Here is a 26,607-nt window from a genome sequence, read left to right as displayed (position 1 = left end):
AAAAGAACAGATTTTTTTTCATTAACATTTTATTGATAATAATCAATAGGTGAGTGTGTACTTGCACAAGGCATGGGTTTTGGTTTTTCATCAAATCTGACTGAACACATTGCGAGAAAAACCTAAATTGTTATCATGTTTGGAAAATATTTCCTTTACTTTTAAAATAAAAGTTACAAACAAGAGGACCATGCACTTTTGGCAAATTATGAATAACACACAACTATTAGACTTAGTAAAGACAATCTTAAAGCCTAAAAGGACTGCTTAAGTGGCATTCAGTGTTTCTATACTCACAAGAAAATAATTAATAAAAGGCCCATGAGCATTAATGTTCATCTGCCTACCTGCATCACAATTTTTAACAAACTCGCTCATATGAAGTACATGTAATATAGTGAACAATGAAAAAATTCGCTATAGGACCATTATTGAAATTATGAATAACAAATTGGACTATTTTGATTAAAGCACATTTAGACTAACTCTTTAGAGTTAAAAATGAGTGTTCGATCATGATAGAAAAAGACTGCCATAGCTGCCTGTCAATTTTTTCCTAACTTAAAACCAATTTCCTATTCAATGGCACAAGTTGAGGTTAAGAAGAAGTCATATACAGGCATGTCTTTTCAAAGACGGTTGTCATCTTCGATTTCAGATCCAAATAAAACTTAACAACATTTGGTCAGGACTATCTCTGGCTATCATAGCAGCTATATCATTATTTTTCAGCAGATGAAAAATTACAGTACTTAATGGGCGATTTTCCCATAATACTTCCATCAATGTTCAGTTTTATGGTACTAGTTGAACCAGATAAAAAGTTAATATTAAATGTGTTTTTCAAAATTATGGCGAACACAAATTTCTAGTTCACCTGAAAAATAAAAAATAACAATAATTGAGCAGGACTATCTCTGTTATTATGATTTCAAGCAATTAAGCTCTAGCTTAATTCCATGGATTGAACTTAATTAGTTTAAAATGTGAAATATTTATTGATGGCACATGGTGCTCAGAAAACCAAAAAATAAAATACCCAATACTTTTGGGCAGTTACAAATAAAAATCACAGGTTCCATTACACTTAAAACAACAACAGTAACTTTTAGTCGAAAGCATAAAGCATTAAACCAGAGATCCCAGAGGGATCTTGGCACCAACCAAACCAAAGAATTATCTATGTCAGAAAAATGAAAGAGGGATCACTTCTCTGCTTTTCAAACTTTTACTATCAAAATCCAAGATGGTGGCCTGTGAGCCATCTTGTTGACCGATTGGTCCCAAAATTGGTCAATACAAAGGCCATATGGGGAAACTACATTATTGCACATATAAAATTTGAAAAAGATCCCTTTAGTACTTTCTGAGAAATAACGGTAACAAACTTCAACTACCAAAATCCAAGATGTCGGCAAGTCAGCCATCTTGTTGTCTGATCGGTCTCAAAATGTAACATGAAACCTACATATGAAATTTGAGAAAGATCCCTTCAGTACTTTCTGAGAAATAGTGGTATCAGATATCATTAACGGACGGACAGATAGGACGAGTGATTGACCCATGGGACCCATGATATGAAGTTAATAAAAATCTATCAAGTGCTATCTGAGAAATAGCTGTAACAAGAATTTTTCACAATTGACAGACCCCAAACAAAAAGTCATTTAAAGTGAAGCCATATGCAAAACCTATCACATAAAGGATTAATACAAAAAATGAATGTCATAATATTTTAATCAAATAAGTACTGACGTATTTGGAATCCTTATATATGCCTTATATAGATTAAAAAATCAAAAGGCCCAGAGGGCCTGAATCGCTCACCTGGTTTATTTAGTTATTATCACAAAACAAAAACAATTGTGATCAGTTGTCTTCAACAAATTATGTTTTTGAGACACAAGATCATCAATACATTCCCTATCTATCAAGCAAGCTTCAGACCAAATTTGGTCAAAATCCGTAAGTCATTCATAACTATATATTTAATAGGGATTTTTTGTGAAAAGTTGGCGGATGGACGCTGACACTGCGACATAAGCTCACCGCCGTTCAGGCCACCTGAGCTAAAACATCAACGTTTTGGTAAACAGTACCACTTTTTGGAACATAACTAACATTAAAATCAGCTCTCCATAATACAGCATATTAAAACAATACAATGGATCAATTGCATAATGTAAAATAATCCATTTAGAAAGAGATCAATTTTCCACCCAACCTGGCACAAACTGTGAAATCTTGAAACATAATTATGTCTTTGGACAATCACTTCACGAATCATCTTTTATCAAGAAGTTTTTGACACCTCTTGTGATGTTGTTGTGCAAGGCTCCAAATTATGTACTTCATTTGAAGCCAGCCTCGACAGTCAAATATTTTCTTTATTCGTTCATCCTTCCTGCATTCTACAAGTATATCATTTTTACATGGTGGTGTTCTGCTCGAAATACTGCGATGAAATTTCTTTTTCAAGAGATCCTTCTCTTCTTGCGTCCATGGCATTTTCTTAGCAACAGTCTTCTTCTTTTTTCTAGTACATCCTGAAACAAGAGGCCAATGGACCTTGACAGTCACCTGAGTTTGTTTAGAATGAAACAAAGACATATAAACACTAATATACTATCCCTTGAAGTCGGTCAGTGATTATATAAATTTGACTTTTTAATCTATGAAGATTATTTGCTTCTTTCAAACCTTTGAACTATTTTTTTCTTTCTTTAATTTTAAGTCATTTTGACCCGGTTTGGCCCCACCCATCTGGTGCCCCAGGGGGTCAGCGACGACTGATATGAATGTTAAACAAGAGGCCCAGAGGGCCTGTATCGCTCACCTGGTGTTTTTTTTTAGTTATTCTGTAATTTAGTAATTAGTGATTCAAAAATCACAAAGACAAATTGATCCCATTTTTTAAACCCAAACATATAATGATGTTATAGATACCATACGAATATGCTATTCAATACATAGTTTCAGAGAGGAAATAATTTATATGAAAATAGTAGCCTAATTAACCTTTTTGGCCCTGCGTCTAAGGCCCCTGGGTGGTCAGCCCCATCATGTGTACAATTTTGAATCCCCACCCTACACGGATGCAACCATTGCATTATGAGCGTTCTCCCATGCTCAGTTGCAGAGAAGAAATGGTTTATATGGAAATAGCCAAATTGACCCCTTTTGGCCCCGCCCCTCAGCCCCATCATTTGTACAATTTTCAGTCAGCAACCCATAAGGATGCTACCAGTCAAATTTTGTTGAATTCCGGAGAATGGAGAAGAAGTCGATTGTTGACGGACACCGGACACAGCGGTATCCCATAAGCTCACATCCGGTCCTTTGGACCAGTTGAGCTAACAAGTACTAAGAAATTATGATAAAAAAATTAAGTTCATCTGTCAATGTATCAGAACATTTTCATTGCATTACCTTCATCTATTTCAGCATGATCCTCTTCTTCAGCTTGGTCATCTTTTTCTGTCAGAAGAAGAAAACAATTAATACCTACAAAACTTTTATCTAACGCTGCAACTGAAAGATGTTAAAATTAGAAGAATTGGTCGCTTCTTGCCCTAACACACTGAATGAATTTTAATCGAGTCTAAATTTCAACCAATCAGAAGCATACACTGTGTTACCATGACAATACGACGATTTTCATAAAATTGGAAACAATGTCTTAATGACCACCTTAAAAGAACTTAGATAACAAGAGATCCCAGAGAGATCTTGGCTCCAACCACTAAATGACATTTATTGGATCTTTATCAGACTGATCTTTTCCCTTCTTACCACTATTTCTCTTAATCAATGATTAAGATGTGAAAGAAGACTCAATGAATATTTTATTTTGAAAACATTAAAAACAAATTTCAACGGCCAAACTCAATGAAGGCTGCAGGTAGTAAAATAAACACTATAATGAAGAATGTGAAATATCCATTTATTACTTCAAGTACAATTTTTAATACACAATATTCAATGGGCACTTCTAAAAACGAAGGAAAATCCAAACCTGAAGCTTGAAAAATTAAGAAATAATGAAAGGAAACTTGAAATGCCAAAATCCAATATGGCTGTCTGTCAGCCATCTTGTTTTTCTGATCTGTCTAAAGATTGGCAGGACATTAGTAGGGACAGAGATAATACCCCTCCAGTGCTTTTTTGGTGAAGTTGGACTAAATTAAAAAAAATTGGAAAATACATAAACAATGTTTTTGCACTTTCCAAGTTTTTAATTGAAACTTGGACCGAGATATCAAGTGTAATGCCCTATTAACAGACTCCCATTGCATTACCATAAGTCATTTCAGCATGATCCTCTTCTTCAGCTTGGTCATCTTTTTCTGTCAGAAGAAGAAAACAATTAATACCTACAAAACTTTTATCTAACGCTGCAACTGAAAGATGTTAAAATTAGAAGAATTGGTCGCTTCTTGCCCTAACACACTGAATGAATTTTAATCAAGTCTAAATTTCAACCAATCAGAAGCATACACTGTGTTACCATGACAATACGACGATTTTCATAAAATTGGTAACACAATGTCTTAATGACCACCTTAAAAGAACTTTTAACAAGAGATCCCAGAGAGATCTTGGCTCCAACCACTGAATGACCTTTATTGGATTTCTATCAGACTGGTCTTTTCCCTTCTTACCCCTCTTCCTCTTAATCATATAGAATGTGAAAGAAGACTCAATGAATATTTTATTTTGAAAACATTAAAAACAAATTTCAACGGCCAAACTCAATGAAGGCTGCAGGTAGTAAGGTAAAACACTATAATGAAGAATGTGAAATATCCATTTATTACTTCAAGCACAATTTTTAATACACAATATTCAATGGGCACTTCTAAAAACAAAGGAAGATGCAAACATGAAGCTTGAAAAATTAAGAAATAACGAAAGGAAACTTGAAATGCCAAAATCCAAGATGGCTGTCTGTCAGCCATCTTGTTTTTCTGATCTGTCTAAAGATTGGCAGGACACTAGTAGGGACAGAGATAATACCCCTCCAGTGCTTTTTTGTTGAAGGTGGACTAAAATTTAAAAAAAAATGGAAAATACATAAACAATGTTTTTGCACTTTCCAAGTTTTTAATTGAAACTTGGACCGAGATATCAAGTGTAATGCCCTATTAACAGACTCCCATTGCATTACCATAAGTCATTTCAGCATGTTCCTCTTCATCAGCTGGGCCATCATTTTCTGTAAGAATAGGGAAACAATTAATTTTCAATGCTGCAGCTGTTATCAAAACAAAACTAATGGTTGAAGGGCCTTCGCTGTTGCAATTTAAGTGCCAAAAATGCACATACTGCATAAACACATAGAAATTGACAAACAAGGAGTACGGAAACTAATTTTTTACAGTATTATAAGGATGAGATTAATACAAACAGGTGAGAATAATGTCAGAGATGTGATAGCATGCATTATATGTTAAAGTGTGACCATAACTACTAACCTGTCTCATGCTGATTAGGCTCCTCAGAAACATCTTCAATTTCTGTAATTGAAATAGTTTAATACAAATTTATCTGACAAAATTCTCTACCCCTTCTTTACATTCTGGGTGGACCATATTGCCAATAGCTGAACTCTGAAAATTACTTTTTGGGATGTACAAGACCTAAAAGAAAAAACTTTCTAAACTATTTTACTCCTGTAAAATGGAAAATTTAAGAATCATATTTCATAATTAGTGTCTGGTAACTCTAGATAAAAAAAAACGCCTTAGCAAAAGTTGCTAAAACCTTTCTTTTTTCTTTAGCAAAAAAGAAATGTTCTTAAGCAAAACTAGTGATACTGAGTGCCCAACAAAGAAAATTGACTTTTTAAAAATTATGATATCTACAATAGCACATAGGGCAACATTTGCAATGCTTTTAATTACTAAAAGTAAACTAAGAAAATAATAAAAATAACATGATATTTTCATACTCCTCCACATATCCCTCCCTATTCCTCAAGGCCATAACCAGGCCATTATTTTTCCAGTGTAACAATTGGAATGACAAATGTTTAGGAACTCATCTTGAATCATGGATTTGATAGCTCAGGTATTTAGAATGAAAAAAGAAATGAAATTACTAATTTATTTTCTAATTCAGCCAAAAAAAGCTCAGCAATAAATGCTAAAACAATTATTTTTATTTTAGCAATTAGTGTCTTCCATTAGCAAAATGCCGAAAAAATGCTATCCATAGAGTGAGCACAGAGTGTCATTTCCTTCTCACCATCAAGAGTTATCTGATCAAGTCTGCGTCCGGCATACTTGTATGTTAGTCCCTTGTCTACAACCATAAGTAGTTTACTGACTTTTGCCAACTCTAGGGTCTTCTCCTGTAGACGGTAGTATTCCCTGTGTACCGACAGACTGTGTCCCATGTGTGATGCTAGCCATTCTAACTCTTGATTTGATCCCATGTCAACAATCTGCAAGATTCAGAACTAATCTATCAAATCAAATCAGAAATGATTTTTACAGTACAGACACCAACATTAAAGTAGTATATCTAGTTCCGTTAAAAATGTCTATGTTTGTTTCATTTCAAAAGCAATTTGATAAAGACCACATATCATGACCGGACTTCATTTCAAACCTTTCTTAAGTAGTATAACAGGTGAACTTTATATATATGTTCTCCTACCTGGGAAACAGTTGCCACATATTTTCTCAGGTTTGTTGTTCTCATTAGTTGCGGTTTTTGCAGACCAGCTTTCTGAGAGATCATATTTAGGGCATCCCATCCTTTCAAGTGACCATTAGATGTTGATGGTGCAGCAAACAAATACTTGTTTGCTGGTGAAACAACTGCAGATCTGTGACTATTCAAACAATCAAGGGCTTCCACCATGTCTGCAGTAAGAATAACTGGAACCTTCCTTTTCCTTTTCCCCATGATATCAACAAGTTGCAGCCTGTAAAAATAACCACATTAATATATAAACCAATACACATAAATAATTGTAACCATACAACTTTGCTTCATAATAACAAAATATTCATTTGAAAACAAGAGATATTTTTCCCTTTGACATCGGACTTCAATAATGATTTCTTATAAGCTGGTCGCCTTGACTAAATTTGATATCAAATGAAAACAAGCCAATAACAATAGGCCCAAGGACCTTAACGGTCATCTGACTACCTTGGTAAAATGCAGTTGTATAGGAAACTACCGTATTTGACCCAATAAGCGCCCATGTCCCTTTTTGAGGCCTCAATTTCAATTGCCCAGGCACAAATAAGGACCAAAACTACATAAACGGTATTAATTTGCAATAATTTTGACATATTAACACCTTTTCATTTTTATCCATTTTTGTAAGCGCCCAGGCGCTTATTGGGTCGAATACGGTAATTAGATATGGTGTCATGGTAGCCATCTTAGATTTGAGATCATCCCCAGATTAACAATCTTTGGGACCATGTCAGGATCATTTGAGGCAAGTTGCGAATACATGTAGCTCCGATAGAACTTGAGAAAAAGTTCAAAATGTGTTTTCAACATGGTGGCCGTGGTGGGCATCTTGAATTTTTGATCAACCTGGAAAATAATATCACTTTGTCGGACCATGTCTGGATCATTTCAGGCAAGTTTCAGCCAAATTGCACTAGTAGATCTAGAGGATAAGTTCCAAATGTGTTTCTAGGATAACAGCTGGATTTCGGATCAACCCGAAAAATAACAACACTTTGTTAGGACTAGTATGTAATGATCATTTCAGGCAAGATTCAACCAAATTGCACCTGTTCGGATAAGTATATTTGACCCCTGTGACCTTAAAAGTAGTTCAAGATCATTCATTTTCACAACTTTGGTAGTCCTTCAGCCCAGCATACTACAGGCCAAATATGAGTACATTGGGCCTTATGGTTATTGAGAAGAAGTCCTTTGAATGAAAAGTTTATGCACAGCAGACGACGGCGGATGGAGCATAATGACTATAGGTCATCCTGACCCTTGGGGTCAGATGACCTAAAACCAGATAACAAAACTTGTGACAACTGACAAGTACCCTTATCCTCGCTGCAAAAACAGCATCTTTATCTCTATTAAGGAACCTTAATTATGTAAGGCACATTATATATAAAATCTTTTGAAAGTCATGTCTCTTACATGTATCTCAAAACCAGAAAAACAGGCTTAAGCTTACTAATACAAAATTTACCTTTCCATAAGTTTCTTTTCAATTGGTTCCAGACATGATATCAATTCTTTGGATCCTTGCTCCATATTCCTTTCCTGGTATGATGTAAGCAACATCTCACCCACTTCACCCCCTCTACGTCTGTTGAAGACACAAACTCTGCACAGGGCAAGTTGTGCCAGGTATCTCCAAGTACTGGTATCGCTGCTGGGCTGCTTGTTCAATTCTACTTGTACTTTTTTCATTTCTTCAAGAAGATATTTCCTTAGACATACTATGTCTTCTGTGAGCGGCAATATGTCTGGATTGTTGAACTTTCTCTCGGACAATGTGCTGATGGCATGACTACTAACTTTTTCGCACCATTCATCATTATGCAAAGTAAGATAATTCTCTGCATCTGTCCTCTCCTTTTCATCATGATTGCGCAATGCCTGTCCTATTTTAATCTGAGCCAACTTCTTTAAAGTATGTCCAACTTTGAGGGCCAGTGCAGGCCTCTCATACTTGTCACATCCCCGCACAGTTTCTCCTTCTAAAATACAGAGTTTTTTGACGCCACATACCACTACATCAAACTTTTCTGGGGTTAAGAAGTCGCTCATAGTACAGGAACTTTCTTCTGCTGTTTTTGTCAGTACCTGGAGAAGACGCCCCATTTCCCGAATTTTTTGTCTTACATTGCTCACTCTTTCATGGCCATTTTTTATTAGCAATTTAGAGCCCAAGAGAACCAACAGCTTGTCATGGGTGATCATGTCCAAAACTTCGTCTTTTTTCATCCCTTCTAATACTACCTGGCGAAATTTGTTACCTTCTTCATTTTCTGATGATGAAGTTGAGCCGTGAAGTAGAAGTGTAGCCTGCTTTTTGATAGTTTTTTCATTGCTCTGGCTATCTGCGAATCGGCATTTCTTGGAATGTCGCCATAAGTCGTCTTTTAAGATAAAAGCCAAGCATGATGGACATGGGAGAAAACAATCCTTCCCTTTTTCCTTTCCTGGTCGTCTGTCTACAACTATGTTTCCTTCTTTTGTTCCAGTCAGAACCGCAATATTATGGTGGAAATTACCCTTGTTTCTCAGTTCCTGCCAGCCTTTTTTCCTTTCTTCAGAATTTTTTGGCTTTGCAAGAATTTTACAAACTGTGGCTTCATCATGATGGATATTCTGCAGATGGGACGAGATCTTGGCAAAAAGTCCACCACAGAATAGACATGCCTGTCGCTTATCATATTTCCTGCCTCCATCTTCCTTTTTTGAAACAGCACGAACATGATCTGTATAACAAAAATATCAAACATCCATTATACATTATGTATATATTACAATTTCCTCGCTCTCAGACAAGAGACCCAAAACCCTCCCAATGGACCTGAATCACTCGTTCAGTATATTTGGCCAGTTATGATCTCCAAGAGCTTTCAGAATCCTAACATTTAATAATACAAAATTCTGAACTCTGATCATAAACCTACTGAATGGCCTTTATTGGGTCTAGGATTGATTTTTTCCTCTTATTTTTAATTTCAAAGTGAAATGCAACATGAAATCCTCAAAAGAAGTTACACATTCAGACTATAATTGTCAAATTCAAAACAAGCCAACATTTTCTGTTCCAATTCTCTCCAAAATTGAATGCACACAAGTGATCAGAGCAACCAAAACAGAGCTGGAGAAATATTTTTAGATTATTTTTGAACAATAGACATAGACCAATTTGAACAAGAGGTCCATGGATCTTACAGGTTTTCCGACTGTGAAGTCCATATAATTCTATTCTAACATAATACTTAATTGTACAGTGGTTTGTTGGCCATGGTGACTGACCATCTTGAATTTTTTACCAACAAAGACACAAACTCTTGGTCAGGACCTTCTCAGGATCATTTCAGGTAGGCATATAATTGTGAAGTTTCAAGTGTGAAAAGTTTATGATCAGCACACGAGGATAGACAAAGCAGTGATTTTTCTCCTTATACAACTGGGGTCGGTAAACGACCCCATTCCCAATGCCAAACCTCTAATTTTTCCCAATTACAATGAAAAATTCCCAAATCAAATTGCTGAAAAACAAATAAAACCCGGAAATCTCTCCCCTCGTTGTCTAATCTAAAACAAACTACTCTGAACTGTTTTGATAGTCGTCACCTTTTGATAAAATGAAACAGTTTACTGTTTTACAATATCTAATCACTTATAACACCATGTTTAGAAATGGGTAACTTTTTCCCAAAACTGCTCTTTTTGCGATTAAAAATTCCCAATTTGTTACAAAAACTTTCCCCCAAAATACCATAAAAAAATCACTGCAAAGCAAGACGGCTATAAGCCATGAGCCCCGACTCATTTAACAATATGTCTTGATGATAAAAATAATGTGATTTTTCTAATTTCATATGATGCAGTAATGATGACCCAAACTTTGAACCAGATTTAAATTCTGCAAATTATACATGTATTACTTTGCCCATAAATGTGGCACTAAAAACATGATTTTTCTTTATTAGATTACATATCAAAATATTTGGGTAAAACAGCAGCAGCAGTAGACAAGACAACTGATAATGGCATCTCTATCAAAATTATCAAAACTGCCTTTGAGACAGTCACAGCAACCTAATATGAAATGTACCTGTTGAAGGACGCATGGGGTCTATCTCCTCATCTGATTCATCTTGATCTGTAGCCATCTGCAATTACCAAGTACATGTACAATAAATTTAATGTCCTGGTAATACACTTTTTCCAGTTCAGGTAAGCTAATAGTCAGCAATCAATAACTCCGGTATAACTGATCAAGCCAATTAGTGGAATTTATATTCTTCATTTTCATTACACAAACGACCATAACTCTGCCAAATAGGTTCCGATGAAAGTGCCGAGCGAACAACTCTTCGCCCGTGGCATATTTAACCATATGGCCAACATTTCACTAATTTCCTATACCAAATGGTCAAATAATTCTCAAAAATGTGTTTTCCCTATATAAACTATTAGTAATGTTGACCCCTCCCCAGAGGGAAATGTAAGGCCCCAGGGCCATATAATTCACAATTTTTTTAAAGAACCTTAAGACCTTTCCATTTATGAAGAGAATTTGATTCAACAAATTCCAGAATATCAGAAAAAGATTGATTTTAGAACTTTTATCCTATTTGACCCCTTTTGACACCCCCCCCCCCCCCAGGCCCCTGGGGCAGTCATGTAAATTTTGTTTAAAGGATTCAATGGCCATCTCATACTGATAATTTTGACAATATTGACCAATATCCTATAACAAATGATTGAATAATTCTAAAAAAATGTATTTTCCCTATATAAACTATACTAAACTTAACCCTCTCCCCAGAGGGAAATGAGAGACCCGAGGGTCATATAATTCACAATTTTTGGAATTTTAGCAGATTTTTGAAGTTTTTACTTAATAGATCCCTTTTGCTCACACCCCTCAGGCCCCCTGGGGGACTGGGACCATAAAATTCAGAATTTCAGTTAACCTTTGGCCATGAAAGGTTTCTACAATATTTCAACAAATTTGGTTCAGCGCAATCCGCGGTTTTGGAGAAGAAGTCGAAAATATAAATTGTTTATCGTAGCACGACGTACAACAACAGACTAAAGGTGATTAGAATAGGTCACTTGAGACTTTGTTTCAGGTGACCGAAAAACTGATAATATAACTATGATCATCTGCATTAGATGATTATGCTAGTGACAAACTGTTTTACACCGTTTACATATCTTGTTATATGCACAGAGAGGTTTCTTGTCTGGCTCTGCATCAATTATCTTCTATAATAGCAAATATTCATATCAATTGAAGTTTAATCATTATATTGTTACCTTTATTTTCTTGACAGTTGCAATGGAAGGGTGGTAGTCTGCATTTCTCTTTGAATTCTGTGAAGGATTATTTTCTTTATCGCTGACACATGTTTCGCTGAAATGTATTTCAAACAAGATTAAATCCTGAAATATTAATTAAAACAATAATAATTATATTTTTAATTTCATTTAAATGTTATGTAACCACAGGTGAAAGTAGAAACATCTATATGTTATTAGCAAGAAGTTTCAGAGGTCCGAATTTGATTTTTAGGAGATGGAGGCATTGAAATGATTTAAATTCATATGAGCTCTATTATTACATTGTATAAGCTTCACTGTAAAGTCAAGTTACATATCTTCAAACATGCATAACAATGCCACAAATATGTTATAAATTAAAGCTGCAAAAATGTTGTAGGTTGGTTTAAATTAAAAGAGATCTGCATGTACACAAATTGAATTTCTTTCAGCAAATAAGGAAGATAGCTAGATTACCATTCTATGAACAAATATCTACAATACATCATACTTTAGAATGTACCCTTACAGAAAGCGCAAGTGTGCAGCAGTATTGCTACAACTGAGTAGGCCACACCATTCTGGCACTATTGCGACTTTCGTGCAGAAACTTTTTTTTTTAAACCTGTGTGCAGGAATAGTGCCGCATATTGTACAAGAAGCATCCTACACGAAAAAATTATGGAAAGTTGCAGCAATATTGCTGCAGTATAGCAAAGAATATGGGTACTCCCATGATCCTTTGCTAAAGGTTAAAGTCAGTTGAACTTCAATTCAAGCATTGATTCACGAGGTCGTGGTGTGTGAAGATACGGGTAATGTTTCCTGGAACACTGATTTTTTATTTGATACTGACAAGGTAATTCTAGATCAAGATTAACACCAATTTCATCACTAGATGAATTCAAAAGGTCTTTGTATAGCAGGGCTGCGGAAAAACTTTGAAATGTACTCGTCTGTTGGACAAGTGCTTCATCAAAATCTACTCGTCCAAATGACATTTTCAGATATTTTTCAATATTTTTCAGATAAATAAGTATATGTGACTGTATATATAAGCATGCAACTATGTGCAGCTTTAGTGCCGCAAGTGTGTGCAATGCCGCTTTGGTGCAGCAAACTCATTTGCATACAAAAAGTATGTATTGCAGCAATATTGCTGCAACTATGTGCCAGAGGCCTCATATTTCTGTAAGGGTAGTTACCAAAAAATCTTTTAAACCGATTACAAAAATAAAATCTTATTTGCTATTCAACAATCAACAAATGCCATGAAATCCAATAATATAAAAATTAAATCAAGTGGAGCAGGTCTCTCAAATAATCAAGATAGTCTTCGAATCCAGATACTCGGTGACATCAGTTTAATTATATACAGTTCTATGAATCCACAAGTTTTTCCCCCACTTATTGACCATGTTTCCAATTAATTGTGAAGCAATTTCCAACAATTTTTTAATATATGTTTACCTTATCTCTTGAAGATATTTTGCATACAAATTTGACGATCCTTTGATTTGATTTAAACTTAAAAGTCCACCAAGACAAACAGACCACCATTCAGTCTTCAGTCCATGTTGAACCAGATTAAAAAATTCTTACAATAACACAGATGTAATGGTATAAAAGATCACACTAAAACTATTTTGAATGCAAAATTGTTTGCAGCACAGCATTTCAAAAAAACTAAAAAAAACAATGAAATTTGATCCACATATCTGTAGATCTAAAACATCCATGTTCCTGTCTCCACAAAAGGCAAGGATTTCACTAAATTGGAAATCATTCTCAAAACAAGCAAATCCTCCTGCAGGAAAATCCATGTCTAAAAAACGATCTTGACTACACTTAATCAACATCAATTTCAAGCATTTTATTGACACTGATCTCAATTTCATTCCCCATAAAATTTAGGAGAAAAATATTTCATAAAAACTTACAAAAATCTCCACAAACTTAATACTTGGTATTTCTCGTAACTTAAAGGACAGAGAGAAACCCCACTATTTTTCAAAATCTTGTCAAGAGAGAGGGAGCATGATATTCCTCATAAACTTAACAGAGAGAGGAACCCAGATGTTCCTCACAAACTCGACAGAGGAACCCTAATACATATTCCCCATAAAGGTGATAAAGGGAAAGCAGAATATTCCTCACAAAATAATTGATGAGAGGAACCCTGATATTCCTCACAAATTAAATGACACCGGAAGCTTGATATTCCTCACAAAAATAATAAAATGACGAGATGCAGACTGATATTTCTCACAAACTTGGAAGCTTGATATTCCTCACAAAATTAATAAAATGACGAGAAGCAGACCAATATTTCTCACAAACTTGACATTTTCTTTCATAGTCCTCGCTAAATAAGATAGAAAGTAAATTTATGTGGGTTACAGGAGAAATGATAATTATTTGCATGGTATAAACACAAAAAGTACTCTCCAGGCAATACATAAGTTGCTATTTTTTGTTCCCCTTCTCATGGTCATTTCAACATTTTAACTGTACCTATCATCAAATTCGTCAGACTTCTGTGGCTTGTAAAGTGGGTCTCTGTCAGAATCATCCCAAACACTGTAATCACTGTCTTCCTCCAAGCTATAAAATTAATAACAAAATCAGGACAATGCATTTTTGTGAAAGGAAGACTTGTCATCCAATCATGAAAAGAGGTAATCCAAATATCTGAAAATACAAGTTCTTCCCTCTGAAAATCATGTAAAAAACATTTTGGCTTGAAAACCTAAGTCTGTTCATAATCTTATTTTTTTTAAACTCATCTTTAATACTAGAAATTTCTAATTCAAAGCAAACAGTCATGTTCTAAATATCTTGACCAATCATGAAACATTGCAACATGGTTTTTTTAATATTATATACCATACATGGGCCAGTGCAAGGCAAAAGACAAATATAGACAATTTATTGGCTTGCACCCTGGCCAGACCTCAAACTTGCAATCTACAATACGGAATTGCCTAGCCATTCAAAATATGTATCAAATTCAACTGATAACTGTACACATATTAAATTGTGAAACTGATCTACTGAATTGCTATAAGAATTAATATTATAATTCTTATAATAATCATATAGTTATTACTGTGTAACTATAGAATAAACAATATTACAACAAACTTTGTAATTATGAATTAGATATTGAACAGTTCCAATATAACATTCTAAGATATACTGGGAAATTGATCGCAATATCAGGTCAACTTATGACATGCACAAGTCTATCCTGCACAATTCAAGGCAACTACAGCGAAGCATACATCAAAGCTCAACAAAGAATTCAAATCTGAATAACTGACCAATTAGAGGCTTTTTGTGCAAGTATGTAAGGTCAGTGTAACAAGAGCAATTACGAAAATCATACGACTCACTTGTAGGTTGGTCTCTGTAACTTCCTTGTCCTTCTCGGACCAACACTCTGGAATGTCCATAATAAACATTCATGAAATGGTTACCCAAGTTAGGGATTTATGGCATTTAATGAAACACATTAAACGAATGTACAAGGCATCTTCAATTGAAACAAGGCAAATCATATAGATGATCATACACAAATGGCAAGAAAAGAAAAAGTACAATTATAAGAATCAACATACTTTCAGCAGTACATGTGCTGAATAATGCAAACTGGACAACATTTCATGAAGCGTGCTCGCACTTCATGTTGAATTTGCTATTGTCCAGTTGGCATTCATCAGCCCATAACTGCCAACTGAAAGCAGATCAGTGCTTATATTATATTCATCATAACTTCAAAGAATATCTCAATATCTTTGGTTATATAATGGGTAAACTTGTCATTATCGTCAAAGACGGAACATCCATCTCCCGTGTGATAATTGTGACATTTCTGATAATGACGTCATAATAAGTGATGGCAGTCATGAGCAACTAAATTGGCAGAATTATAAAAACTTGCACACGAAAAAGTAAATTTTTCCTCCTTTCAGATATAGAGACAATACATTTCTACCTACCAATAAGGGCCAGATCTGTGAGCAGTCACTGTCGTCGCTGCAAGAATCTTTTACTCCCTCACAATTTACCTTTTCTTTAATAGCTGTGTGAAAAATGCATTATACTTTACAGTACAAAACAAAGGATGGCACAAGCATATAATTGCTTTCCAAATAATAGCAGTTTCAGTTTTATTTTCTTCCTATTAGTGTTGGACCAATTCTTGATAGATTATGATTTTTCTGAAGACTACCAATTAAAAAAAAAATCTGGATTTTCTTTTTTATGATTGACAGTATAGTTTGGAAACTCATTATCTGTATATCAGAATATTTTATGAACATTGCACATTTGTCTAGAGTGTCTCTTTTCATTATATCTGATTGACTGATATTCTGATTGACTGATATTCTTTTTCATCACCTGTTATCCTCTCCTGCTCATTGCCGGCTATCTCTCCATTATCTGTTATCTTCTTTTCTTCCTCATCCTCCACCTCTGCTTCAACCAATATCCTCTCTTGCTCATCATCTGCCATCTCACCATCATCTGTTGTCCTCCCCTGTTCAGCATCTGTCAACTCTCCATCATCCACACTTCCTTCTTGTTCATCATCTGTCAACTTTTGTTCATCTATCATCACTTCATGATCCACCGTCTTCTCTTGTTTATCATCCGTCATCTCTTGTTCATCTGTCATCTCTTGTTCATCATCCGTCATCTCTCGTTCATCATCCGTCATCTCTTGTTCATCATCTGCCATCTCACCAACATCCACTGCCCTGTTCCGGTCCTCGTCTGCCATCTCTCCACCATCCAATGTCCTGTTTCGTTCCTTGTCCACCATCTCACCAACATTCAATGTCCTGTTTCGTTCCTCGTCTGCCATCTCACCAACATCCAATGTCTTCTCTCGATCATACTCTGTCATGTCTTGTTCATCAACTGCCATCTCACCAACATCCACTGCCCTGTTCCGGACCTCGTCTGCCATCTCACCAACATCCAATGTCCTGTTTCGTTCCTCGTCTGCCATCTCACCAACATCCAATGTCCTGTCATGATCCTTGTCTGCTATCTCGCCATCATCCATCGTCTTCTCTCGATCATACTCTGTCATCTCTTGTTCATCATCTGCCATCTCACCAACATCCAATGTCCTGTTTCGTTCCTCGTCTGCCATCTCACCAACATCCAATGTCCTGTCGCGATCCTCGTCTGCCATCTCACCAACATCCAATGTCCTGTCGCAATCCTCGTCTGCTATCTCACCAACATCCAATGTCCTGTTTCGTTCCTCGTCTCCATCTCACCAACATCCAATGTCCTGTTTCGTTCCTCGTCTGCCATCTCACCAACATCCAATGTCCTGTCGCGATCCTCGTCTGCCATCTCACCAACATCCAATGTCCTGTCGCAATCCTCGTCTGCTATCTCACCAACATCCAATGTCCTGTTTCGTTCCTCGTCTGCCATCTCACCAACATCCAATGTCCTGTTTCGTTCCTCGTCTGCCATCTCACCAACATCCAATGTCCTGTTTCGTTCCTTGTCTGCCATCTCACCAACATCCAATGTCCTGTCGCGATCCTCGTCTGCCATCTCACCAACATCCAATGTTCTGTCGCGATCCTCGTCTGCCATCTCACCAACATCCAATGTCCTGTCGCGATCCTCGTCTGCTATCTCACCAACATCCAATGTCCTGTTTCGTTCCTCGTCTGCAATCTCACCAACATCCAATGTCCTGTCGCGATCCTCGTCTGCTATCTCACCATCATCCAATGTTCTGTTTCGTTCCTCGTCTGCAATCTCACCAACATCCAATGTCCCCTGCTCATCATTTGCCATCTTTCGATCGTGACCATCTGCTATGCCCTCTTGTCCACTACTTTGTATTAGTCTATCTGCTTTCTGTAGAAAACAAACTTAGATTAAGTATTGTAAGCAACACATGTCCCCTGCAGTTAATTACATGTTCTAATATTAACATGAACAAACTTAAGTGTACATGTTGTAAGCATGTAACTAAATTTTCTAATATATTGTAAGTTACTATTATTGCTTAGTTATATCATTATATGAAGTGTGAACAAACATATATGGTAATATCTCCTAACTATTTTGATGAAGCTGATCTAGGCCTATACAGTATATATAGCAGACATTTGCACCATCTGACAGCAGTGTTTGTTTTCTGCTGTAGCCAATGAAGTGTAGGTGATCATGAAGGTTGTCGTTATCAGTCTCGAAAATGATGATAGTCGTCACTGATAATTCTGATATATTACCTTTCTTAAGCAGTTTTCTCATAATGTATTATTGAATATCACCAATACACAAGTAGTTAATTAAATATATAATTTGACTCAATTTATTCAAAAGCATACAGTTTTACCATGCCAAGATACTTTCACTGACAATGGAAATAAAACAGGATGCAAGGTTACTGTGATCACAATATATAGAGACGTGCAATTAGTATGATTATATATTTTTTTTTAATTTCAAAGTTACTAAATATAGTATGTAAACATCATCATCTTGCTAACTTGCTCTACATGAATATGGTATGTAAAGTTCTTTTTATAAACTAACCTTTGATTTTGTTATTTCTAAATCATCTAGAAATTTGGATTTTTCTCTTGTTCTCAGTTTCCCTGTATAAATAAAATTTTCACAACATTACTTGAAAAGTTGACATAAAATTCAAAACGTGAAAAGCAATCAACAAACATATAACAATGTTTTAAATCAAGCTCTAAGTCTTTTATTTTATGAACAGATTTGACAAGCAAATTAATACCTAGTGATTTCCTCATCTGCTCATCACTAATATTGTATGCCCAGTTTATATTGTTGAGAGTCACACTGAAACAGAGAGATACCATGAAATAAACATGTGTGTAGGTTAAGTCATAAATTCTATATACCTCAAACAACAATTTTGTGCATGTATTTAAATAAAGGTTTAACACTTCATTTACAGCCATTAGACTCTATATTAAGTGCTTTTGTTTAATCTTGAAAATGTTACTTAGACTTCTCGGGTGAATTTTACAAGAGGCCCAAGGGCCTTAACGGTCATCTGCCTACCTTGGCAATAATCGCATTGGAAATTAATTAGATATAGTGTCATGGTGGCCATCTTTGATTTGGGATCAACCAGAGATGTAACAACACTTTGTCGGGACCATTGCCCGACTGCCAGGGGCAGGTCAGACCTCCTGTCGTGCAGGTAAATAATTATGTCTCTGACTTGCCCGACTGGGCAGGTGGATATTTGGTGCCATTGATACTTGTTGTTAAGGCTGATGTAGAGTTGATATCACAGTCATTAGATAAAACTAGCCGACTGTAATTTGCTAACTGGAGCACAGGTAAAGAAGTCACACCTGTACCGAGTATCTACCCGCCTCCATTCCGCTAAAACTGCACATTCTTATCAGCAATCACATTTTAATCAAAGCTATATTAGATTCCAATTGCAATAAATTAATGTTATATAACTTGTAAGCAGGTATACAAGAGATGAAATCGTAGATAGGCCTAGTTTTGTGCATGCTGCAGTCGCCATTTTGTTGTTAACCTGAATAACCCTACATGTACATTACCAACAAACCATCAGTGTTGGAGTGTGAGAAGCGTAAATCGTTCCTGTTACCGTTTCTAATTTGTTTTTCACGGTAAATATGAAAAGTGGTTTGACGTGGAAAACGCAACACATTTTTAAAAGATCGTTTTAGAAATACTGAATTAATAACATTTTGATTTCAAACAAAAAATAGCAGGTAATTGTAACTTTGATTTATAAAACAGATTTTTTTTTTCTCTCGTAAAAAATCATCTTTTTTTTTTATAAAATGATGTTGATTAAATATATATTTATGATCAGAAGCTCAAAAATGTCCTTTAAATTTTCCAGTATTTAGATAATCAAATATAATTAAAAAAAAAACTTTTTTAACCATTATCAATGTTATTTGTTATAAAATTTATTATAATTTTTTTTAAACTTATTCTATAGAAACATAATTAAAAAAAAAACTTTTTTAACCATTATCAATGTTATTTGTTATAAAATTTAATATTTAACTATAACTGACTTTAAACGCGATTAGTAAATAAATGACCCTTAAGTTTAGTATTTTGACCCTCAGGAATTTGATTTGACCCTCAGGATTTTACAGCCAAGGGTCACTAGCTGACTCTTGAGATTTTGATCCTACTGGATGCCCTGTCTGTGGACCAAGAGGAGTAATTTATTGCTTGTCTTTACAGGACATATTTTATAAACTTTAACAGACCATGCGAAATATGATTTTTTTTCACAGGACATTCGGTCTGGTGAACTCTGAATGTTTACCAGACCGGGAAAAATTTCACAGGACATTTCGGTCTGACAAAATTTAACGGTTTACCGGACATTGAGTCTGTCTCTGATATACATTACATGCCTTACAATACTATTACATTTTTATTTCCAGGTGATAAGAGTCTTCCTGTGTATAAGATTAATCCAGCTGTAGTGTTTGGCAATGTTGTCAACAAAATACAACAAAATTTCAAACAGTCATTTCATCCATACCCTTTATTCTTAAAACTATTACTATTTTGGAGCTCCGCCGCTTTTTTGTGACCTGAACTATTTTCGTGATCAACAACAGCAGAGATCTTAGCATTCTTACAACCTGTTACAAAAGTGTTATTACCTCTCAGGTTAGCTGATGTACTCGTATTGTGCATACGATAATGTTCGATGCAGATTTTGCATGTCATCGAGTTAGTGGAGAAATCGAGGTCAAGCCATGGTCTTTTGTCTTGCCACTTACTACTAACACGACGAGAAGGTCGTTTTTCCTCGTACTTCTTGTTAGAAGCCTGTTTTTTAGCTTCTCGTTCCGGTGTTGAAGCCCTACGCTTTAAAGCTTTGCCGGGTATAGCCCCGTCGAAATATCGTAACATGGCGGCAGCTATGATAAACTTTCAAGCGTGTTCGGGACCATGACACGGGTAGATTCTAAAACCGGACAGTCGGTCCGGAACTTTACAGTACGGTTCCGGACCGACGGCAAATTAACCTGACATTGTCCGACGGACCGACGTATTTCGCATGGTCTGCTTTAAAGTTGCTAAGTTGAGGTACAGTATACAATGATTTGAAAATATATTCAATTGCCTAAAACTCATGTACATATTACAGTATTATTATCATTTTTCATTTAAGTGAATAGTCGGACAAAGGAAGGCTTAAGTCGGTTAAAATGGTGTTAATATATCCAGTATAATTTCTTATGAAATAGAAAAATAAAATAACCTGTCAAAATCGCTCTGCGCGCGAGGAAATTAATTTATAGTAAAGGAATCCTAAAACGTCCTCCCGGCTGCCTATATCCGTGTTGACATTCCCACACAGCCTCGCTTTCAGAATTTATTTTTAGCACAGTGGTAAATTTATATGGGGCTTTTCCATAATTTCACTGGTCTAAACTGGACAAAGTAGGCACAATTTGATCGTCATTTTGATATGTAAGGACTTTTGGAAAGCCAATGAACGCATTCATACTGGTTTTCATTGCCCGACTATGCACTTTAAATTCCATTGGGCAAGTCAAATTTCCAGTTGGACAGGTAGGTTTTTGTGGTCACCTGCCTGACAGGGCAAGTCCTTAAAAAAGTTAATGTTCAGCCCTATCAGGATCATTTCATACAAGTTTCAGGAGTTCAAAATGTGTTTTCAAGATGGCGGTTGTGGCGGCCATCTTTGATTTCAGATCAACCAGAAAAATAACAACACTTTGTCAGGACCATGTCAGGATCATTTCATGCATGTTTCAGCCAAATCGCACTGGTAGAACTGGAGAAGATGTTCAAAATGTGAAAAGTTTACGCACTAAGGACTGCGCACGACGACATACTAAACATGATGACTATTATAAGTCATCCTGACCCTTTGGGTCAGCTGACCTAAAAATACCTCGCAATGACAAAGCCCAAGGCCTTATAGAAGGCATTAATATGTGCTTATGCTAATAATGTCATAGAATAGGGTAAGCTGGAGACAGGAAGAGAAATTGTTTTATTGTTTAAATAGTTTTACTGATTGGTAAAATGGACAAACAAGTCCTTCCTTCAAAAGAGGATTAATACATAATTACAGGGCGGAGTATATAGGGTTCTAAGAAACATAAACACACACATATATATACATACTAATCTTCTTCATCATAAAAACAGCATTTTCCATCCTCAACATATCCTGGCCACCAGACTCCTCTGTTCAGCTTTACAAAAATAAAGGATCCGTCTAAAAAAAAAACTACACCCAAATAGTCCTGATTAAGACACTAAATAATAAACTACAATGTAAACAGTTTACAAAGAGCCCAGTATAATATTATCTTATTCAAAGTTTACAGTGCTAGATAATTTAATCTACATTATATATATAACCCCTTTATCTCGAACCCGCATTCCTTGGTATTCCTTGAATACCCCCATTCCAAATTTTCGTTCCCTAATGTAATTTGGGTCGACATCTATTTTGGACTACAGTGATTAAATAGTCAGACTAGTGAAATATAGGCGTTTACTAGTCCAAATGACTAGCAGCGGGGAAAAAAAGCGTCAGACTGCACTCGTCAAACTGAGCCGTTTGAGATATCCGGGGTTTTGTTACAGGAAATATATAGGAAGATGGTCAGTTTGACGAAACAAATATGTCCACGTTTCATTTTCTTCAAACAGGTTTGGTGCCTTTTCAAAACCTCATTTTTATGTAATACATACATTTTTTTTTCAATTTGATATTGCTATCAAAAACCACTTTGAAATTCATAAAAGTTCAAAATGCTGAAAATCAGGGTACATGTATTTAAAATGTCAGTGACATATGTTTTGTTTTTCATAGTTTGAAACCATGCAGATATTTTGACTTGATGATGGATTGTGACCATCCTATAGGATAAGTCAAATACCCTGTATTCCTCAAATTGTTGATCTGGTATCCTGATGTTCGAGTTATATTAATAAGGTTTTCTTTTACTGTACATTGAAACCTTACCTTACGACCACCTCAAAATTACGACCACCTGACTATTACGGGCATTTGTTTTCAGTCCTGATTTTTTTCCTCCCTTATGTCTCTAATTTGTATTGGTCGTTTCAGTATTACAACCACCCCGCTATTCTGCATTATGACCAGTTTTCAGAGTACCAATAAATAATTTACACTAATATCCCCATTGATTACGACCGCTTGCACCTGTGACTTCACAGAGTTACTGTTCTTGGTCGTCGGAGATAAAATCTTGTCAACCTCAGAATTAAGACCACCTCGCTATTGAGACCACTTTCGCTCAGACCGCTGGGTGGTGTTAATAGAGAGGTTTTACTGTATTTCAAATTAAAACAATTGACATGATTCCCTAGAAAGGTCTTCATGATCATCGATCAAGATAGAAATCAGTCGTACCTTTTGGTAGATTTCTTAGTTGCTTTATCTCAGTTTTGCTTCGTCCCATGTTCTGCGTACATAAAAAATATGTCAATTGGTATTGCCACCTTTTTTAATATTATGAAAATTACTCAACACAGTGATAATTTATACAATAGCTCTACTGCTGTTTGACAAAATACCAAGATGGACACTAATAACAGATATATCTAATGGGTCATTCAGATGAATGAGTTTATGGATCCCGGAGTCTTCTTGGAGTTTTGGTCATACTATTTGTCTGAAAAAGGCCCATAATTCTTAAAAATTTGGATTTTGTAAATGTAGTTATAACTATAGGCTGACTGGTTTACATATAGATCTAATATAGTTAATTTCAGTTTATTAACAATAAAAAATAACAAATATAAATACATAATTGTTCATTGTAAAATAAAACAAGTAGACTCTTTGTCAAACAAATCGACATGTTCAGCATATATAAAATTTTCGATTAATATTTGAAATATTAATTAGTAGAATTCTGATAGACCTTATAACAAGATTCTTTCAGGTAAAAAAAAATTAAAAAGTTTTCAGTTACATGAATCCCAGATTAATGTGATGCACCAGTACCAAACTGATAAACCAGACTATGCCTACTTATATTTAAAAAATGATTAGTCAAATTATCAATTAGCTTCTGAGCAGTAAGTAATATATATCACCTCGACAGACCTAGGCAAGATACTTCATCAATTCTGGTACAAATATCTGCATTCCCGTTATTCCGTAAATAATATGAAATAGTCTATGATCTTGTAAAGCCAGCATTGCAACTCTAAAGTCAATATGTTGTTTAAAGGTCACCAAAAATCCATTGTGGTATTCACTCAATGAAAATTGATCAGCAAATGCTTTGACAACATCGATACCGTTTATATCAGTAAAGAATATCTTGCATTCACATTCCGGTTTTACACAGTGCAGTAACGCCATACTGCAATAAGAGAGAAAATTTCCTCACATACAGTTGAAAGAAACAACTCACCTTGCTGTCTGCTGTACAATAATGCTTTTCGCGCCAAAATATTCAGCAGCAGCATTTTCGCGCCAAAAATAACAAAGTTATTAGGTACAATCTAGAGGTATTCCAAATAAAAAAATTCCCATGATTCTCAAACCTGCATTTTACGGTGGTGTGATAACGCGCGAGAGTTGAAATAGTCTAAAAATAGCATTTTTCTACTTTCAGTTTTAAATTAAAGATTCGACCATGCTGATTACGAATATATGAGGAACCGGATTGTGGGGAACGAGAGGAATCCCCATAAGCATATAATTTCCCCACAATGTTGGTCTAAAATTCAATAAAATTCCTCATAAACACTACAGCGTGAGTACTCTCTCTCTCTCTCTCTCTCTCTCTCTCTCTCTCTCTTTCTCTCTCTCTCCTTCTCTCTCTCTCTCTCATAAAGTTTATCTGCATATAACTTAGGTCATCCATTTGCTTGTATACGTTAAAAAATAACTGGAGCGGGCTTAATACAAGTCTTTTTCACTTGTGCCCAATCCTTTTTGTACTGTAAAATTGCAAATAAAATATATTTAGATCAATGTTGGGCGATTACCTAAGTTATGCATGTTTAACCGAATTTATTCTCTTTTTCACTTAGATGTTGAGTGTCATCCTATTAAGATAGCTGTGGCAAGCATGAGAAAATGCATCAATATGCTGCATGAATGATAATCATATACTTTCACTTGTATACGTGGTTGGCATTTTCTATTTATCAAACTTGCATAGTGGTATTAAAACTATTTCAAAACCTGCATTAATGGCGACGATATTTTATCGTGCATTACCTTTCTATTGGGCTTGCCAATCTAGATTTCCTATATTATTGTAGAAAGTCAGGACTATACCATTGATCGCTGACCAGGTAATATTACTGATAAAGGGGTTCGTTCTCCGACGTGACTGTTACGGTTCCTTCTCTGCTTTTATAAAATTTGCGAGTCTGTTTTTCGGTCCCTGATTCAGTCATATCAAGGATGTGTCCTATATACTCGGAGTAGTTAGGTGGAAGGGGAATTTAGCAAGACTAATATTTGGTTACATTGATTTCTGTATGAGGTTGTACAATGTATGTTTTCAAAATAAGCTGATTTAAACCTGCTGCTAAAAATTAACATTAGAGAAAATACCCATATAGGCAATGCCTGTTGTCTAATACCTTGGAGGGCAGTGGTGGCCGAGCGGTTAGGTGTCTCGACATATTACCCAAAGCCGTCTACCTCTGGGTCGCGAGTTCGAATTCCATGTGGGTCAGTTGCCATGTACATACCTCTTGTTGGTGATTTTACTGCGGGTACTCAGGCTTTACTTCACCAACCAACCTGACATGTTCTTACATGTTCCCGGCTGTTAATAGGACGTTAAAATAATAAAACCCAGAATCCGAACCTAATACATTTGACATTTGTCAATGAAAATGTTTAAAAATTAAAATCTGCCAAACCTATTGTGATTAATGATAATGCTGCTATGAGAAAATCATTTATTGTCCATTGTATGATATTCAAATATTTGTACAAATGAGTAGAACTTAATATAACTTAATGCAATAAATTATTATGAATTTAAAATTTGTTAACAAAACCAATAAAAAGACAATAATTAACTTGAACCAGGATGGTTGATCCATGCGCTTCAAGAGAACGTTCGTTGTTAAAAGACGGCATTGACTGTTAAAATATCGGTCAGATCTGGCTTAGTCATAGTAATACAGAAAATAAAGAAATGTCATACACGTGTGAATTTATATAAAAATAAACTATTCATTCATCATCTTAATGGCTTGTTTGTGCAACAATCTGGGCACACCTAGTTCGAACAGCTTTTTTAAGCAGCAGCTGTTACAGCATGCTTATACAACTGACCCTTCATTATTTGCTTTTTGATGTCGGATTTCATTCATAAATATATATCGATTCATGCAGGCTACAACAAGCGCAATTTAATGAGAACCTATTATTCGCTATTGATGTAATTTCCAGACACGCTGACTAGCAATACAAAAAAATGCTGAAACTGCAATTCTTATCATAAGGGCGAAAACCAACAGAAAGTGTCACATTTGTTCAGATAAAAAAAATCGGTCAGTGTCAAGTGAGGG

The 26,607-nt window shown here is 35.5% G+C and overlaps 1 protein-coding gene across 1 annotated transcript; it reads right to left on the bottom strand.

Annotated features, from left to right (window-relative positions):
- LOC138333763 (uncharacterized) lies at window positions 1–25,101 on the bottom strand. The gene is given in 19 exon segments (XM_069282335.1): window positions 1–2,546; window positions 3,430–3,477; window positions 4,299–4,346; window positions 5,168–5,215; window positions 5,475–5,516; window positions 6,247–6,445; window positions 6,661–6,931; window positions 8,186–9,443; window positions 10,799–10,856; window positions 12,010–12,106; window positions 14,527–14,616; window positions 15,408–15,454; window positions 16,014–16,096; window positions 16,417–17,263; window positions 17,266–17,907; window positions 18,592–18,653; window positions 18,800–18,864; window positions 22,207–22,312; window positions 23,468–25,101. Coding segments are annotated over 19 exon segments (4,323 nt in total). The 5' UTR covers window positions 23,517–25,101; the 3' UTR covers window positions 1–2,283.
- Between the last annotated feature and the right edge of the window lie 1,506 nt (window positions 25,102–26,607).

This window comes from Argopecten irradians, chromosome 10 (assembly GCF_041381155.1).
Source record: "Argopecten irradians isolate NY chromosome 10, Ai_NY, whole genome shotgun sequence".
In the NCBI taxonomy this organism is placed as follows: domain Eukaryota; kingdom Metazoa; phylum Mollusca; class Bivalvia; order Pectinida; family Pectinidae; genus Argopecten; species Argopecten irradians.
The sequence above is the reverse complement of the archived record's forward strand: the minus strand, read 5'-3'. Positions and strand labels throughout refer to the sequence as shown.